The sequence below is a fragment of the Osmerus mordax genome, chromosome 5, assembly GCF_038355195.1.
Source record: "Osmerus mordax isolate fOsmMor3 chromosome 5, fOsmMor3.pri, whole genome shotgun sequence".
NCBI classification, from domain to species: Eukaryota; Metazoa; Chordata; class Actinopteri; order Osmeriformes; family Osmeridae; genus Osmerus; species Osmerus mordax.
The window spans coordinates 6,332,156-6,351,525 of NC_090054.1; the positions used below are offsets into that span (position 1 = coordinate 6,332,156).

The following is a 19,370-nucleotide window of genomic DNA, read 5'->3' on the forward strand; positions in this document are numbered from 1 at the left end:
GAACTAAATGTCTAGATGTTTGTGGTGGTAAGACAATTTAACAGAGAACCAATGTAATGTTATATAATGTCATGAATGTAGGCCACAGCATTGGCAATTTGACTAGAATAAATTATGTGGAGGTTGAACAAGTACTTGAGATGACAGAGAATTTCAGTTGTGATCTGAGAAATATAGGTACTAAAACCACTGAAAAGAACTGTCATCACCAGCTGCATCACATGCACTGCACTATCTATAATTGAAAACATCTGTGTGTCATCGACATTAATGTTGTGCATAAGTGACTAGAATAGATATGGAGGTTGAACAAGTAGGCCTACTTCCGAGATGACAGAGAATTTCAATTGTGATCTGAGAAATATACACTTTATTAGGTACACCTCGCTAGTAACGGGTTGGACCCCCTTTGCCTTCAGAACTGCCTTAATTCTTCGTGGCATTCTTTCAACAAGGTGTTGGAAACATTCCTCAGAGATTTTGGTCCATATGGACATGATAGCATCACGCGGTTGCTGCATATTTGTCGGCTGCACATCCTTGATGTGAATCTCCCGTTCCACCACATCCCAAAGGTGCTCTATTGAATTGGGATCTGGTGACTGTGGAGGCCATTGGAGTACAGTGAACTCATTGTCATGTTCAGAAACCAGTTTGAGATGATTTGAGCTTTGTGACATGGTACATTATCCTGCTGGAAGTAGCTATCAGAAGATGGGTACATTGTGGTCATAAAGGGATGGACGAGGTCAGCAACAATACTCAGGTATGCTGTTGCGTTTAAATGATGCTCAATTGGTATTATGGAGCCCAAACCATTTCAACATCACCACCAGCCTAAACCGTTCATACAGGGCAGGATGGATCCATAATTTCATGTCCTTTACGTCAAATTCTGACCATACCATCTGAATGTCGTAGCTGAAATGGAGACTCATCAGACCAGGCAACGTTTTTCCAATCTTCTATTGTCCAATTTCGGTGAGCCTGTGCGAATTGTAGCCTCAGTTTCCTGTTCTTAGCTGACAGGAGTGGCCCCCGTTGTGGTCTGCTGCTGTAGCCCATCTGCTTCAAGGTTCGACGTGTTGTGCGTTCAGAGTTGGTATTCTGCATACCTTGGTTGTAAAGAGTGGCTATTTGAGTTACTGTTTAAAAAAAATGACTAAATGACTAAATGTTAGCTTTCTATCATCTCGAACCAGTCTGCCCATTCTCCTCTGACATCAACAAGGCATTTTTGTCCACACAACTGCCACTCAAGGGCCACTCAAGGGTCACTTAGATCCCCTTTCTTCCCCATTCTGATGCCTGGTTTGAACTTCAGCAAGTTGTCGTAAACACGTCTACATGCATAAATGCATTGAGTTGCTGCCATGTGATTGGCTGATCAGCTATTTGTGTTAACAGGAAATTGAACAGGCGTACCTAATAAAGTGGCCGGTGAGTGTAGGTACCAAAGCCACTGAGAAGAACTGTTTTCACCAGCTGCATCACGGGCACTATCTATAATTCCAGAAATCTGTGTGTGTCACAGACAACATCGTGGGCACTGTGCCCTATCTATAATTTCAGGAATCTGTGTGTGTGTGGCACCAATTTTATCATAGGCACTGTGTACTATCTATAGTTCAGGTAATCTACTGTGTTTTTCACTGACGTCTTAATCACCGACTGCATCACCGGCATTGTGCACTGGTATTGACAATTTTAAAGGTTACTTGACTGGTCTTGCTTCAGCCCCTCCCCTTCAATGAACACCACTTTTACGTTGAGCCAATCGGGTTTAACGACATTGCAAAACGCCTTTACGTCTATTTCCAACATGGAAGCCATGAGAGGAGGCGTGTGTGTGACTTTGGCACTGTGCAGTTCATGTATTTCATGGTAATCAAGAGCGATTTCCTGGTAAATATTGCAAAAGTAATCACAATTGAATACCGTATTTTTGAAAGTTGTTTTGTTAAATATAGTTTTAACTTGTATGCATTAATGCGGCGGGAAACAGTGTTCTAGTTGCAGCCAGCTAGCTAGCCGGCGTTGTCAAATGTACATTGCCTATAAGATAACGTTAGCTAGATGTTAAGTTTGAGGTCGTATGCAAGCTGTAAGATTAATGACATGGAGTGTATAACGTTTAATTTGAGTTTACATGTCTTATTTAATACAATTATTTGAAATAGGACGTTTTATAGTTGGGCAACCAGCTATCTCGTTATAACTTATCTAGTTAGTTGGGTTAGCAAGCCCTCTCTCCCCCCAGGCATCATACAGTACTTTGACTATTCATTCCTAGCTGTGAAGGCGGTGATTGTCAGGGAGGACTCTTCACGTTAACAAGACAAGCGAGTGTTGGCTGTATACTAGCTATACCTTGACTTTGGAACTTTCACAAATAAGTCACAGTGTGCCGAACAAAATGCTCCTGTCGCTGGTTGTGCACACATACTCTTTGCGGTATTGGTTTCCTGCCACGGTGATGCTAGGCACAGCACCGGCTTACCTTCTGTCATGGGGTGCCTGGCGCTTGCTGTCTACCATCTTACCAGCAAGACTATACCACCGGCTAGACGACAATATCTACTCCATCTATCAGAGCATGGTCCTCTTTTTCTTTGAGAACTACACGGGTGTGGAGGTGAGTAATGTTTGTTTCATGTATATTTTACATTTACATGTATTCATTTAGCAGATGCTTTTATCCAAAGCGACTTCCAAGAGAGAGCTTTACAAAAGTGCACAAGTCACTGATCATAACGAGATAGCCCCAAAAACATTGCGGGTAGACAAAACATGAAGCATACATTGTGAAAACAAAATAAGTGCCGATGGGAAGAACCATAAGAGCATAAGAATCATAAGAGCATACAGTTAAACAAGTTACAATTAAACAACATTTTTTGTGTATATTTCTATCACGTAGGGGGGGGTCTCCAAGGTGGATGCTGGGTTTGATGTTGATGTTACAAATAACATGAGACCTCCCAACTTCCTATTTCTCCTTCAACTCTTATGCTGGGTGTAGATTCTGCAAAACTTCGCCAGCCTAACCCTCCTCAGATCACAAATCATTTGCCACAACACAACCTCAAGTTTATTTCCCCTTTGAAGCTGCATCTGCTGGTGCCCATCATGTTTAGGTTACAGGAAGAGAGAAGACAGCTGGGGACTCTTCTAACTAGTATACAGAATGCACAACACTTCCGTTCTCACAATATAGGATGTCAACTGCCATCTCTTAATACTACACAGTTCTGTAATGTAGAGGTTACTGTCAGTTGCTGCACAGGAACTTGTCAAACCAGCTGAATACCAGCCATGACTCAGTTTTTTTTCTGGCCAAGAGTAGAGCCGAGGGTGTGATTAGCTTTAATGTAAATAACGACTGTATAATTGAAGTAAAACTCGATTGCGAAATGTATTCACAGGTTGAAGCATTCGAAGAGTTGCCACTGATGCATTTTGTAACGTGTATTTTATGGCTTTTTATCCACAAAGATGCAAACACACCATATATTTGAATGGACAGCATTTGAATAGGCCTATGTTACATTCCGCACTGTTGAGGTCTAGTGTTGGCCTATAGTACAAGTTTGAGGCCAAGCTACGGTTTATATGAAATGTACAATTAATCTCTTTAGACTCTAGGCAGTGGTCACATTCCATTCGTACCAGTACCTTTGTGTTATTGTCAGTTTTATGAGGCAAGAGTTCACCTTGGGTGTGTATTAATGTGTACCACCCTGAAATAATCTTGATATATTCTTTCTTTAGCTTATCTCTAGGTGTGGTGTTAATTTGTGATATATCATGTAGTTACATTTGTGCCTGTTAAGGTTTTGTGAGGTTCAGCCTAACAATTGATCTTAATGTGAACTTTCCTCTTTGTTTCCTTTTAAAGATTGTTATTTATGGAGATATGCCAAAGAAAAAAGAGAATGTGGTCTACATTTCCAACCATCAGTGTACCGGTGAGCTGTCAAGATTACTTCTAAAACATTGTAGGCTTTCAGTTCGGGCAAGGAAAAATTGTTTCTATGTTTATTTTGAAATGAGTCTCAAACCATGATGTTCCCCTTGTTCTTGTCACAGCGGACTGGATCATTGCTGACATGTTGGCCATCAGGCAGGATTCTATTGGCCATATAAGATACGTTCTTAAAGATGGTCTGAAGTGGCTTCCGCTGTATGGATGGTACTTCTCTCAGGTAACATCTTACATTTAGTCATTTACTAGACGCTCTTATCCAGAGCGACTTGCAGTTAGTACAGGGACATTCCCCCGAGGCAAGTAGGGTGAAGTGCCTTGCCCAAGGACACAACGTCATTTTGCAAGGCCGGGAATCGAACCAGTGACCTTCTGATTACTAGCCCTGCACCTGTCCCCTCCCATCTTACATCTTATATTGCGGTGTGCATGTGTTCCCAGTGTTGCTGCTTTTTCACGTGTCATTTCTAAATGATAAATATTTCTTCTCCAAAATATGTCTAAAATAACTGTGGATTAAACTGGATTATCAGATATGTCCTACACATACATCCTACAATTGTCTTCTGTTTTTGTTCATATGAACTCACTATTTGATTAAATTAGATCTCACTGCATTTTTTATTGATTTATTTTCTTTAAGCACGGAGGTGTCTACGTTAAGCGAAGTGCAAAGTTTGATGAGAAGGCAATGAAAAAAAAACTCCTCTCACAGACAGACCTGGGGACACCGGTAAGTACTTAAAGGGACTGTCCACCCAAAACCTCTGCGTGACCTTTTAGTCTCTTGAGGTTTGTCACCAGAAGACTTTACGATTTGCAAACTACGTTTTATTCCTCAGGACGATAAGCTCAGTCTGGGGACTTGTTAACTTAACTGTACCCTATTAACTGTCTGTGGGCACCAAGTTCAGTTTAAGCAGCAAGATATTTTGAAGTGACAACTATGCTGTAAATACCCAAGAACACATCATGTGTAACAACTTATGTATTATTTTTATCTTTACAGATGTATCTTGTTATTTTCCCTGAGGGAACTCGGTATAACCCAGAGCTCAAGAATGTGATCACAGAAAGTCAAGATTTTGCCTCCAAACAAGGTGCTGCTCATATCAAATTGATCTATATTTATCCAAACATTTTTCCTTACGGCAGATAACCACTGTTTCAGGTTCATGCAGAAATGTATTCAGTTGGTGCTCACTCCAACTGATTTAAAGTTGGTGATTGAAAACCCTACTCAAATATCGCAGTTGACAAGTAGTGTTTGGAAACCACTTTTCAGATTGAAATGTTTAACCCAGTGAAGACTCTAAAGCTAAACTCATTTAGAAACATTGTTTGTGAGATGGAAGATGTTACACTCAACTAACTTTCCCTTTTTTTTTGCTGAAAGGGTTTAGTGGGAAACCTGACAAAAAATTTAAAGAATTTTCATGGAAGGTTATTTATTTTTTCCCTCTCCATTGTTGGTTAAGCGCCAGTAGCTTGGTGGCCATGACAAGTGAGCAGCTTAGATGAAATATCCCAGAGGCTGTGGCTTAAAAACCGGGCAGTAGATTATTTTGTGATTACCAAAGTATGTAACTGCTGTCTGATATGTGATTATCATGTTGCCAATCTGAATTCGCAACATACATTTTTAAAGATTGAAAACCTGGTTCTTGTGTAATGGTAAATGACATAGTTGGATGTTTGGCTAATATAGTAACAAACTGATTCAGTATTCAATGGTTTCATTTTACAAACTTATATTCAGATAGACCAGCCTAGGGGAAATCATGAAATGTGCCTACAATGATTGGTCTGGTACAACATTTGGGGTGATACCAGCTTTATTGTGTAATATGCGTGTCTCACAATCAGAAATGAATATAATTTGCCCCTACAAATCCTTGTAAAGAGCTTGTGAGATTTTGGGCTGTGCCCATTCCATTATCTGCACTTAGTAAGGTTAAGGGTGTTAGAGGAGGAAGAATAGTGCCATGTCTCTTTCACCAATAACTGGACAAGGCAAGGAATTGGATATGAAGCTGTTGGTGACCCAAAAAGTCCTATGGACTTTGGTCGGAGCTCAACCACAGATTTATACTAAGAATAATAGTACCTTTATGTGGGAGGGGAGGGGGAGGAAGTGGTGGTAAATCACAACTTAACCCTTGTGCTGCCTTCGGGTCACATGACCCAAAGGTTTATAACGAACCATTGTTGTGTTTACACAATTTTACCCAATACAAAAACACACCTTCGCAATGTGGGGGCCTTGAGACAGCCCAACAGTTAAAAGAAAATGATTCACTTTGTTTCATTATGCTGTAAAGTGGGTGGGTCACAATGACTGATGGGTCAGAATGACCCGAAGATAACACAAGGGTTAAAACATGTTTTCATAAACATTAAGATTGTTACATGGACATTATAAAAATATATCTTATATTGAAATTAGTATCGGTAGACTCTCCGCCAAGAGACCCGCCCTTCTCTGACTCTGATTGGCCGTCAACCGATCAAAAACGATCAAGCCAACAATGGCAGCGAGTATTACCCAATCAGGGGCAGAATAGGACGAGTCTTCACAGAATTCGGGTGGGATGATTTGCATGGGACGCTGCATTGAAGACAACTCAGAAAATACGGGACAAAACCCGTCCCGTTAAACCGTCATTTATTGTTGAGGGAGTTAGCAAGATTATGATGATGTGAAAAGAATAAAATGGATGGGAAAAAGCCAGGAGGAACTGAAAAAGCCAGTCATTTATTGTTGAGGGAGTTAGCAAGATTAAGATGATGTGAAAAGAATAAAATGGATGGGAAAAAGCCAGGAGGAAATGAAAAAGCCAGTCATTTATTGTTGAGGGAGTTAGCAAGATTATGATGATGTGAAAAGAATAAAATGGATGGGAAAAATCCAGGAGGAACTGAAAAAGCCAGGTAAAAAAAGAAAGATCTGTCACTTTATAAATCTAGGTTCCTGCAAGGGTGGGAAAAATGTTTTTTCTCAAAAGCCGAATCTTTCAGGAAATATAACAATATGAGTTCAACGTAATGTTCATATTACATAAAACCAAAAAAAACAATTTAGCACTGAAATTAATGCTAAAAAATTCGCTTGTGCGCTATGCGTGCTCGCATTAATGTGAATTTCCGATTTCAAATCACATCAACCTAGGTTCGGTTTAAGCCCTGAATGTTCAACGTATGGCTCGGCCCCTGGTGGGGATGAGCTGGTTTGGGCCATTACACTCCTGTGCTGAAAATTGGTCTTGTTTTTGTTTTGTTAAAGCCATTCATCTATAGGGATTCCCACGTACCGTTTACCCATGCCACCCTGCCAAGACCTCTTGCCACCCCTTTTCCACCCCATATAAAATGTTCTAGATCCGCCACTGAGACTGAGGAAGTATAGGCTGTTGTTTTCTTTATTTTAGAAATACATTTTGTGTCCAGTTAGGTTATTTTATTAATTTCGCATTGCCATCTTCAAAAGTGCGGGTGAGAGTGAGCGATTTTGTCCACCAGAATGACTAACCCTTCCGAATGTGTGGCATAAAGAACCACTTAAGTCTCAGGGCTACACGCAAAAGGTGTGAATTAAAGTGGCTGTAAAGCAGAACTGAAAATTAGTTTTATGTTCATCACACCACAGAAGAATGTGTTGTTAACTACCCATGCAAATTCGAATGAAAATAACTGAAAATTATGTTAAATTAGTCTTTGAAATTGTGAGAAAATCAGCAGTCTTCTCTGCTTGATACTGGGGGGGGGGGGGCGTGTCAGCTGAAGCACCGCCCCCTCGAATTTATTGAATTTTGCAACAACAGCAACAACTAGCAAAATCAATTGCAGATATCAGAACAGACCTTCCTGCAGTCTGAGTGTTTTATGTGTTAATTACTTTGTCTTTGCATACCAGCTGAGTAACAGAATCCAGGTTATATAAACCGTCTGTGATCTGACGTAGATAGGTGGCTCTGACGTAGATAGGTTGGGTTTTGCCCCGCCTAAACAAAACCTGAGCCGAAAACGGGTGAGAAACTGTTCAACGGTCTACTCCACATTTCAGTGCAACAAAGTTTTAGAGCTTTGGACATGCTTTCAGCAACTCATTTCACACGTATATAATGTACTGAGAAGCAAATCATGGAATTAGCCTTACAGCACCTTTTTTAAGTGTGAGGAATACTATGAACTTAAAAACATCAGCAGTGCTAGCATAACATTGAATCAGCTGTTTTCAAAGGGTTGCATTTATGGATGAAATGCTGGATCACTAACAGAACGACAAGATAAAGTGGATACTTTCGTATAGATCAGTGAATTTTGTTACATAAATCAATGTGTTTACTGATGTCAGTTTTGACCTGCAAATGTGCACAAAACTCTCGATACCAATTCAACTTTGACATTTTAATCACCGGTGCACATCAAGGACATGGGCACTATTCTTACCACTTTAGCCTCCTTAGTTGTTTTTTTAAGGCATGAATATAGCGACAGGAACAATGTTCGTACGAATTTAGACCCCTCGGTCAGTTGTGTCATATTTATGAGAATGCAATACATGCAAGACTATTTAACATCATTGCATAGCACAAAGGATAAAATACAAACATTAAAACATTTACATTTATGCATTTAGCAGACGCTTTTATCCAAAGCGACTTCCAAGAGAGAGCTTTACAAAAGAGCATAGGTCACTGATCATAACGAGATAGCCCCAAACATTGCAAGCAGTCAAAACATGAAGCATAAATTGTGAAAAACCAAATAAGTGCCAAAGGGAAGACCATAAGAGCATGCAGTAAAACAAGTTACAATTAAACAACATGAAACTCAAAAAGTGCAAGAGTGTACCTGTAGAAAAACAAACAGTAAAATATTTCACAGCGAGTACAAGAATTTAAAACCGTTACAACTAACCAACAAGAGCAACAAGTCTCTCAATCCGAGTCATTGTGATCCTGGAGGAAACTAACATCAGGTCCAGCCGAGCATTCATAAGTGCCGTTGTACTCCCGGAACAAGTGCGTCTTGAGAGGGGAGACAGTCAGTGTCCCTGATGGAGGTGGGGAGTTGATTCCACCATTGGGGGGGTGGGGGGGGTGTAAGGCTGGAGGAGAGACTTGATGTAGTCGGGTGCAGTCCCGTTCACCGCTCGGAAGGTCAGTACCAGAGTCTTGACTCTGATACAGGCCGTGATGGGAAGCCAGTGGAGGGAGATGAGGAGCGGGATAACATGGGAGCGTGGCAGTTTGCGCTATCGGGGAGACCGGCGAGCAGCGAGTTGCAGTAGTCCAACTTTGAGAGGACAAGTGCTTGGACTAGCAGCTGGGTGGAATGCTCAGGCAGGTATCTCCTGATCTTCCGGATGTTGTAGAGGGTGAATCTACGCGACTGGGAGACTGCAGCAATGTGGGCCGTGAGGGAGAGCTCGTCATCCATGGTTACCCCAAGGTTCCTGGCAGAGGATGAAGGGGTCACCGTCGCCGATCCCAGGGTGATTGAGAGATCGTGGGAAATGGAGGGTTTGGCTGGGATGATGAGTTCTGTTTTGGCGAGGTTCAGCTGGAGGTGGTGCTCGGTCATCCAGACGGAGATGTCTGTGAGGCAGGCCTCGATCCTAGCTGAGATCCCCGGATCAGTCGGGGGGAAGGACAGGTACAGCTGCATGTAGTCAGCATAGCAGTGGTAGGAGAAGCCATGGGAGGTTATGATTGGTCCAAGCGAGGTGGTGTAGAGGGAGAAGAGGAGGGGTCCAAGGACGGAGCTCTGTGGGACACCAGTGGAGAGCTGGCGGGGGCCTGACACTTTGCCTCCCCAGGAGACCTGGTAGGATCTTCCCGACAGGTAGGATGAGATCCACTGAAGTCATCAAATGCTGCAGAAAGGTCCAGCAGAATGATGACGGATGACCTCGAAGCCGCTCTGGCAGACAGGAGGGCAGTTTCTGTGGAGTGGCCAGTCTTGAAGCCCGATTGGTTGGGGTCAAGCAGGTTGTTCTGAGGAAGTTTGACAGTTGGTTAGTGCGTTCAATTGTTTTAGAAAAGAAGGGTAGCAGTGATACTGGTCTGTAGTTCTGGAGGACGGCTGGGTTAAGGGAGGGTTTTTTGAGTAGCGGGCTAACTCTGGCCTGTTTGAAGGCAGAGGGGAAAGTGCCAGAAGTAAGAGAAGAGTTAAGGACATGGAGAAGAAAAGTTATGATGGTGGAGAGATGGTTTGAAAGAGAGGGGAGGGGACTGGATCAAGGGGACAGCAGGTGGGGCGATGAGAGAGAATGAGGTCAGAGATCTCTGCCTCGGACAGGGGAGAGACCCATACCCACGAAATGCTAATTTGTGCTATTTTGGGGATAACGACGTAGCCTAATCATATTGCGGGCAGTTCTGCTATACCTGTGTGGGGCACATATACCCAGAGCAAGCTAAAGGTGCAGTCACGGACAGAGATGATTTGATTGTATTGTATTTTAGGCTGCCTAAACAAAGCGTATGTTTAGGGACCATCAACAAATTACACGTTTCAAAAGTCAATAGCTTCTCAACAACATGAACTAGGAGCGTCAAAATAATGTTAAACTGTTGAAGATGTATGCATTCATGCTGCACAGCCTTTATTTTGTTCATTTTCATCTCAAGTTTTAAAAAATTCTTTCTTAATTCAAAATAAATCTTCAAACTTCAATAGCTTTTTGGTCATGTGACCTATAATCCTCAAATTCATTTCAGTGTTCACTGACTATGCATATATATATTCCCCGAGGAGCATGCCCTGGACCCCCCGAGGGGGTTCGGATCATTGTCACCTTTTTCATCCCTGATGAGTTTGCACCCCTGATGAAGACCTGTGTGCTCTTGTTGGGGTGGAAATGTTTTAGGGGCACTGACAGAAAATGTAGGGGCACACACCTTAAATCCACCTGCAACACAATCTTTCAAATTTTCCCAATTTTAAATGCATTACTGATAATGTGCGGTTTTATTTTAGTTCACAGTACTAAGGCATACATTAATCCATCAAAGAAATTGAGCATAAAGTGGCTCGTGCAATTTGTGTTGGAATTGGTAAATTATATAATTATTTTTGTACACACTGGTCTGGTGGTTTAAACTGCCCTGTGTGAATAACATGGATGTGTATCCACACAGGACTGGCTGTTCTAGGCCACACACTGACCCCCAGGATGAAGGCCTCGCACATCGCCGTGGAAACCATGAAGGACCACTTGGAGGCTATTTATGATGTCACAGTGGCATACGAGGGAACAGTTGGTGCCAACGGTGAAAGACGGCCTGCCCCAACAATGCCAGGTAAGGGGTTGTCTGAATGTGTCCACCACAGAGTTAACCACAGTGCTTGTTTGACATCAGATAAAGCAATGAGTGTCATTGTTAGGATGAAATGGTCTGTATTAGGCATAGGGTCTCCATCTTTTACCCTCTTATCTGCAAGCAATGGATACAATCAGACAGGATCAAGAGGGATGTAACCAGACAGGATGTAAACCCTATGAGCAACGTTGCACATCCAATGACCTTTGGATGGACAGTAGAATAGTATCGTCCAGGAATCACTGGATGTGTCATGCTGCTGTTGTGCTGTCGGTTCATCAGTGACGTGACATTGTACTCTTAATCAAAGCAGAGGAAAAAAAGTGATGGAAATGTACATTTCCTGAAGTTTCTTGTAAACAAGCGTGTGTGTTGTTTTTAATTCCCAGTTTTGTGCACAGACCTGTTTTTAAAAGCACTGCTGCAGTGTGATAACATCCTGTTTCTCTCCGGAGTAAACACTTTTGTGTTGCCAGTAAACAGAACAATGAGTGTTTGTTTTTCATTGAACACCTCCATTCTTTTCCCATTCTTGGACATGTTATTGAGGTATTAGTACCCTGAGTGTATTAATGAGTGAGTTATTGGACAAGGGCTCAACATGTACATAAGAACGTCTTTGGTCTCAACCAGACAATAATTAATTATATATACAGTTAGGTCCATAAGTATTTGGACATTGACACCATTTTCATCATTTTGGCTCTGTATACCACCACAATGGATTTGAAATGAAACAATCAATATGTGCTTTAAGTGCAGACTTTCAGCTTTAATTTCAGGGTATTTACATCCAAATCAGGTGAACGGTGTAGGAATTACAATACATTTTATATGTGCCCCCCCCTTTTTAAGGGACCAAAAGTAATTGGACAATTGGCTGCTCAGCTGTTCCATGGCCAGGTGTATGTTATTCCCTCATAAAGGGAGTTTGTTATTTCATTGACAAGGAGCAGATTAAAGGTCTAGAGTTCATTTCAAGTATGGTATTTGTGTTTGGAATCTGTTGCTGTCAACTCTCAATATGAAGTCCAAAGAGCTGTCACCATCAGTGAAGCAAGCCATTGTTAGGCTGAAAAATCAAAACAAACCTATCAGAGAGATAGCAAAAACATTAGGTGTGGTCAAATCAACTGTTTGGTACATTCTTAACCCTCGTTCTGCTTTCGGGTCACATGACCCAAAGGTTCATAACTAACCATCGTTGTGTTTACCCAATTTTACCCAATACAAAAACAAATAAAAATAATTTTCTTTAAACCTTCGCAATGTGGGGGGTCTGAGACAGCCCAACGGTTAAAAGAAAATGCTTCACTTTGTTTTTGTATGCGGTAAAGTTGTCGCAATACGACAGTGGGTCACAATGACTGATGGGTCAGAACGACCCGAAGATAATACAAGGGTTAAAAAGAAAGAACGCACTGGTGAGCTCAGCAACACCAAAAGACCCGGAAGACCACGGAAAACAACTGTGGTGGATGACAGAAGAATTCTTTCCCTGGTGAAGAAAAACCCCTTCACAACAGTTGGCCAGATCAAGAACACTCTCCAGGAGGTAGGCGTATCTGTGTCAAAGTCAACAATTAAGAGAAGACTTCACCAGAGTAAATACAGAGGGTTCACCACAAGATGTAAACCATTGGTGAGTCTCAAAAACAGGAAGACCAGATTAGAGTTTGCCAAAACACATCTAAAAGAGCCTGTACAGTTCTGGAACAACATCCTATGGACAGATGAGACCAAGATCAACTTGTACCAGAATGATGGGAAGAGAAGAGTATGGAGAAGGGAAGGAACTGCTCATGATCCAAAGCATACCACCTCATCAGTGAAGCATGGTGGAGGTAGTGTTATGGCGTGGGCATGTATGGCTGCCAATGGAACTGGTTCCCTTGTATTTATCGATGATGTGACTGCTGACAAAAGCAGTAGGATGAATTCTGAAGTGTTTCGGGCAATATTATCTGCTCAGATTCAGCCAAATGCTTCAGAACTCATAGGACGGCGCTTCACAGTGCAGATGGACAATGACCCGAAGCATGCTGCGAAAGCAACCAAAGAGTTTTTTTTAAGGCAAAGAAGTGGAATGTTCTGCAATGGCCAAGTCAATCACCTGACCTAAATCCAATTGAGCATGCATTTCACTTGCTAAAGACAAAACTGAAGGGAAAATGCCCCAAGAACAAGCAGGAACTGAAGACAGTTGCAGTAGAGGCCTGGCAGAGCATCCCCAGGGACGAAACCCAGCGTCTGGTGATGTCTATGGGTTCCAGACTTCAGGCTGTCATTGACTGCAAAGGATTTGCAACCAAGTATTAAAAGTGACAATTAGATTTATGATTATGTTAGTTTGTCCAATTATTTTTGGTCCCTTAAAAAGGGGGGGGCCACATATAAAATGTGTTGTAATTCCTACACCGTTCACCTGATTTGGATGTAAATACCCTGAAATTAAAGCTGAAAGTCTGCACTTAAAGCACATCTTGATTGTTTCATTTCAAATCCATTGTGGTGGTATACAGAGCCAAAATGATAAATTGTGTCAATGTCCAAATACTTATGGACCTAACTGTATGTCATGTACATTTACATTTTAGTCATTTAGCAGACGCTCTTATCCAGAGCGACTTACAGTAATTACAGGGACATTCCCCCGAGGCAAGTAGGGTGAAGTGCCTTGCCCAAGGACACAACGTCAGTTGGCATGACCAGGAATCGAACTGGCGACCTTCAGATTACTAGCCTGATTCCCTCACCGCTCAGCCACCTGACTCCCATGTAGCTTTTTTTTATTATTATTATTACCCATCGTTCTGTTTGAAAAGACTCATTATAAAAAAAAGAAATTGTGCCACTGCGTCATGCTGACATTGACTATGCCAGCATGCACCTTAGTTTACTTTGGGCTGGGTGGTATGGCCTGAAATGTATATCAGTATAATTTGAAGCACGGAAAGTAAGTGTATATACAGCATAACCAAGCCAAGGTTGGTACCTGTATAGAGATAGCAATCCCCAATCCTCCATACCCAATTACCAAGGGTTGAAGGGGTTGAGTCCAGTAGGTATAATGTCTGCATGCAAATTCGGGAGGCACGCATCTGAAAAATGCAATAGGACAAGAAAAACAGTGCTTCCTGACCTGTGAGGTTCGCAGCCTTAATCAACAGCAAGGAGATCGAACAACTACACCAAGGCACGTCAGGTAGATCTCAAGGCGAATAGCCTAGTCATACCCGGAGTCGGCCATAGTGAAAACATACCCCCCCCTGCGCAGAGGACGGAGAGAGCGAAGGAGGAGGACACGATGTTTAGAAGGTAATAGCGAATAAAAGGTGAAGGCAACAACCAAGATGCTGCTTCACAGATTTCAGCTACAAATACGCCACGAAGGGTGGCTATAGACTAGGCGCATAAATCTCTGACACGCTTTGCGAGGAGCAGGCAAACGCAGCGAGGCATTAGTAAGTGGCTCAAATGGTGGCCTGCTCTGGGAGCCTGCACCTAAATCGTCTGAATGACTGCATCAGGGAGACCTCTGCATACTAGCAGGTCCCTTTCAGAAACCAAGCCATGAGTGGGGCCCCAATCACAGAGGGACTCGCCCCCGGCCTGAGAGAGCGTGTCCTGGAGGGGAGGAAGTGGCCATGGGCTCTTCAAGACCAAGGACATCAGCTCTGGGTACCACAGGGTGGTAGACTGATGAAGTATGCAGTCTTCGTCTGCCCCCAATTTGAGCAGGGTGTAGCTGCGTGAATGCCCACATCCAAATCTTCGTCGCCGAGTGGTGGAGGGATGGGGAACGAACACCTCCCTGACGGTTGACATGGGCCACTGCAACCCTGTTGTCGGCTCAAAGGAGAACATCCTGATCCTTCAACACCGGAGTGAAGTGGAGCAGTGAACGATGCATGGAGCTCTAGCTGGAGCTCCGAGTCCCATGTACCTCCAATCGAGCCCCCCGACAGACATCCCCCCCAGCCGGTCAGGGACATGTCCATATTAAATTGAACTGTCGAGAAGACCACTGGGCACTGTTCTTCCAGTTGACAGCGAAACCCAGCTGGGTGAAGTGATTCACCTGCGAGATCGTGTTATGGATGGCTGCCAAGCCAGGATCAAGAGATCGTTGAAGTATGCATATGCCCCTGCGAAGCTCCAGTCTTCCGAAAGTTTCGTTCACCCACAGAGGAAACCACTGGAGCTCGAGTATCACTTTGAGCACAGTCATGATCTCCTGTTTTAATGTAACAACAAATTCACAACTTGTTTGACAAAATGACAACTTGACTGCTGTTAGAAAATGTTTCCCAGATAATTAGCATCAGTTTTCATGAGTGTCTGTAACTTAACAGTTTTACAGCCTGTTCACTGACAACACCTGCTCAGAACAAGTAGTCTAGGCCAGTGGTTCTCAACCCTGGTCCTCAATTACCCCCTGTCCTGCACGTTTCAGATATTTCCCTGTTCCAACACACTTGATTCAAATGAATGGTCGTTAGCAGGCTTCTGCATAGCTAGATAACGACCCATTCATTTGAATCAGGTGTGTTGGAGCAGGGAAACATGCCAACACGCTGTGCTGGCATGAACCCCGCAATCCCTGATTGAGGCTAACCTTGCACTTATGGGCTCTTATGGGAACATCCCCCCCCCCTTCTTGATACAGTAGCTGATGCTCACTCAACAGGATGTGTTTCTTGGTGGATAGGCTCTTCCGGATGTTGTTTAGTCTTGAATTCATGTTTTTTGTTTGACAGAATTCCTGTGCAAGGAATGCCCCAGAGTCCACATTCACTTTGAACGTGTGGACATGAAGGAAATTCCTCTGGAGCCAGTGTTTTTCCGCAGGTGGCTGCATGAGAGATTTGAGATCAAGGACCAGTGAGTATCCTCTTACCATGTCCCTGTCTAACATCACTGACACATCCACCAGCTTGGGACAAGTTCTCAGTCAATGTAGTCTGTAGAATGTCCTGGCAGTTCAAAGCAGTACTGATCACTGTCAAGTCAACCACATAAAATCTTCAAGAAAACATGAGACTACATATATTTATATGCATATATAGATAGATTTACATATATTTATTATTATTTTGCATTACTTGACTTTTGTAATCTCATGTTCTCTAAAAGAGACGAGAAGGATTTTTAAAATCTAAAGTACATCAACTGTCTTGCTATAGGCTGCTGTCCTCGTTCTACGAGTCGGAGGACCAAAACACAAAATGCAGGTTCCCTGGACAAAGCAAGATATCTCCCCTGAGCTTCACGAAAACATTGCCATCCCTACTATTTTTGGGAGGACTGACACTGCCGATGCTGTTGACTGAGTCAGGCAGAAAACTGTACATCCGAACCTGGCTGTATGGGACTCTGCTGGGCTGGCTCTGGGTGAATGTTAGCCCCTGAGTGGAGGATTGATTACTGCCATCATGACATCCTTGATGGCCATGGACAGACCCTGCCCTTATTCTACACTTATAAAGCAATGAGTGGAGTTTTAAAATACTGGTTCAGATGGAGCTTCAAATAGTTTTGATTTTCATCTGGCTGATTGTCTGACCTTAACTGTAAGAATAATGCTGTGGAAAGGATAGAAAGAAATGTTTCATATACCCTGGACGATTTGACCATGAAAAGGTGGAAGGTCAACAAAGTATGGCTTGTGTCTCCATATGTTGGCCTTATTTGTCCTCTTTGGATTTTTACCTTTACCTCAACCGTAATATATTAACTACAATGAAGTTTCCCTACATTATTAATCCTATTAAATCCAGCCATATAGTATTTTTTTCATGCCCAGTGTCTAGCATCCCTTTTAAACATGATGTAGTCTTTCATTAGTTTGTTTGATTTAACAGTTGCAATAATTGTCATAACAGATCTCATGTCTACCACTCATTACAAACCTATTTTAGTGTTCCAGACATTTAACAGTTCGAGTGACGTGCTCTACTATAAACATTACATATTAATGCAAAGTTCCATGTGTGCTCACTTTGCTTCTTTTGTTGCTGGAAAAAAAAAGGCAGTTGCCAAAACACGAACTGTAATTGCAGACTCCTGAAATGAACAAGCAATGAACAGAAGACTCAGCGGCTTGTTCCTAGTTATCTTAGTCTAGAAACTCAACTTACAAGTACTAAACATCCAAGTTGGTTTTTTCTTACAGTACTTAAGTACATTTGTTGCGAGACCTTTTGATTGAGGTACATTTTTGTAAGTAAATGCTGCTATTTACGCAATGTTACAGACAACAGAATGGATATTGCTTGCGATATGTTGACAGCCATCTTGAGGTGTATTAAAATGTAAATATTTTTGAATGTATGCTCCTACAGAGCCAACTCTATTATAAACACCTTTATTCCCCCCACTGTTGCCACTTTACAAATTATCTTTCAATTACTGAAGTTGTCTACATAGGGTTGGCCCATTGTTTCTATGTCACTCCAATAGGCTTGCATATCCTTTCTTCATACTGTTCAGTGGCAAAATGAGAACAGTTAACCAAGATTTTCTCCTGTTTAAATTCATTTTCAAGAGGGCAGTGTGTATTCCCAGAAGATTAAAGAAGACACAATTGTAGTGCCAATAGTTCTTTGAAATGTGTCTTGCGAAAGGGCAGTCAGTCTGCAAACGTAATCTAAAAAGGACTGTCCCCTCTGACAAGTGCTGGCATGTCCTCTACTGGACAGCACTTGAACTGTGGAGCACTATACTCATTTTCAATGTTAATTTTTGGCATATTTTATGATGTTGTAAGGATGGTAACTGTGACGATGAGAAATGATGTATATGCAGATGAGCCATTAAAAAAGTTGTTTTATTTTTCACATTTGTTAAAAGTTTAATTGTGTTGTCAAATGAAGAGGAGAGACAATGCCCATGTTGACATTTGGTTCTCTACTGTTAATGTAAACATATTGTTTCTATGTTGATGTACTCAAAGGTAGCAGTAATTCTCGTCAGCCTTGTTTTCCTCGAATGTGGGACACCAGGGTATAGTTTTTGTTTTAACATAGCATAAGCACTGTCAATATTTCATATGACTGCTTTACACTCCAATAAAAGCCCATACGTGTGCCACTTATGCCTATCCTTTGATACTTGTCAAGGCAGTGCAGCCAAAGAGCCATACACATTCACTTTCTGGTGTGAAGCACATTTGAAAATGATTGACTGCAGCTTACATCAAACATGGTCAGAAACCTTGTAGTGCACAATGACTCAATTGTACTTGTGTTAATTTCATTTTTTGAGAATAAAGACATGTCCTTACAAATGTAGACATGTTTCTTTAACAATCATCTCTCACCTTTAATGTCATGTCAATTAGAATGTCAATTAGAATGTGATATTTACACTGGCACAACAAATAGATAAGGTTGTGGTGTAGTCTGGTACAGCTACGTTCACACTGCGGATTTATTAGTCAGATCAAATTATTTTTTGTTTGGTTATCATCATACTATAATGCCAGGCATCTGCGTGTGTGTCTGTCTCTGTGGCGTGATTATCTGGCAAACAGGGAATTGTATGAAGTTGAAATTTGGTGTGTGTATGGCTTAGGACCCAAGGATGTGCAGTGAAGTGGGTGAAATTATTGTGAAATATAAATGGGCCTATAAATGTGACCGCGTCTCACCAAGGGATGTAGCCATCGATCTATGGACTTTTTTGGACCTTTTAAATGGTAATGCATTTTGCAATTGGCAGGCCACTCAATTTTATTTATTCATATTGCATTTCATATTGCCAAGGTTTTTTTGCAATTGACAATGCATTTTTGCAATTGGAAATTCAATGTGCAATTTGAAAATGCATTTTGCAATCAGCAATTCAATGTGTCAATGCAATCCTCAATTCACTTTGAATTATTTTGAATACAAATGTAAATGAAAGCTCAATCAATTGCATATATTGCCACCTTTTTCTGGGACTCATTCAAATGGAAATGCATTTTCAATTCGCAATAGAATGTGCAAAGTGACAATGCTTCCTCAATTTAGTTTGAATTATTTTGAATTAAAATTTAAATGAAAGTTAAATCA

The 19,370-nt window shown here is 41.8% G+C and overlaps 1 protein-coding gene across 3 annotated transcripts; it reads left to right on the forward strand.

The window, feature by feature from the left end:
- The first annotated feature begins 1,865 nt into the window (after positions 1-1,865).
- Positions 1,866-18,589, forward strand: agpat5 (1-acylglycerol-3-phosphate O-acyltransferase 5 (lysophosphatidic acid acyltransferase, epsilon)). 3 transcript variants are annotated; one of them, XM_067236361.1, is made up of 9 exons: positions 1,866-1,905; positions 2,294-2,635; positions 3,899-3,968; positions 4,090-4,205; positions 4,629-4,718; positions 4,995-5,085; positions 11,131-11,292; positions 16,074-16,197; positions 16,500-18,589. In XM_067236361.1, exons 2-9 carry the CDS (start codon positions 2,417-2,419, stop codon positions 16,723-16,725), a joined length of 1,098 nt encoding a protein of 365 aa, XP_067092462.1. In that variant the 5' UTR covers positions 1,866-1,905; positions 2,294-2,416; the 3' UTR covers positions 16,726-18,589. The 3 variants fall into 3 exon arrangements, with proteins under 3 accessions (XP_067092462.1, XP_067092461.1, XP_067092463.1); XM_067236360.1 differs by having other exon boundaries at positions 1,867-2,635; XM_067236362.1 differs by lacking the exons at positions 16,074-16,197; positions 16,500-18,589 and adding an exon at positions 11,435-11,633 and having other exon boundaries at positions 1,867-2,635.
- The last annotated feature ends 781 nt before the right edge of the window (positions 18,590-19,370 follow it).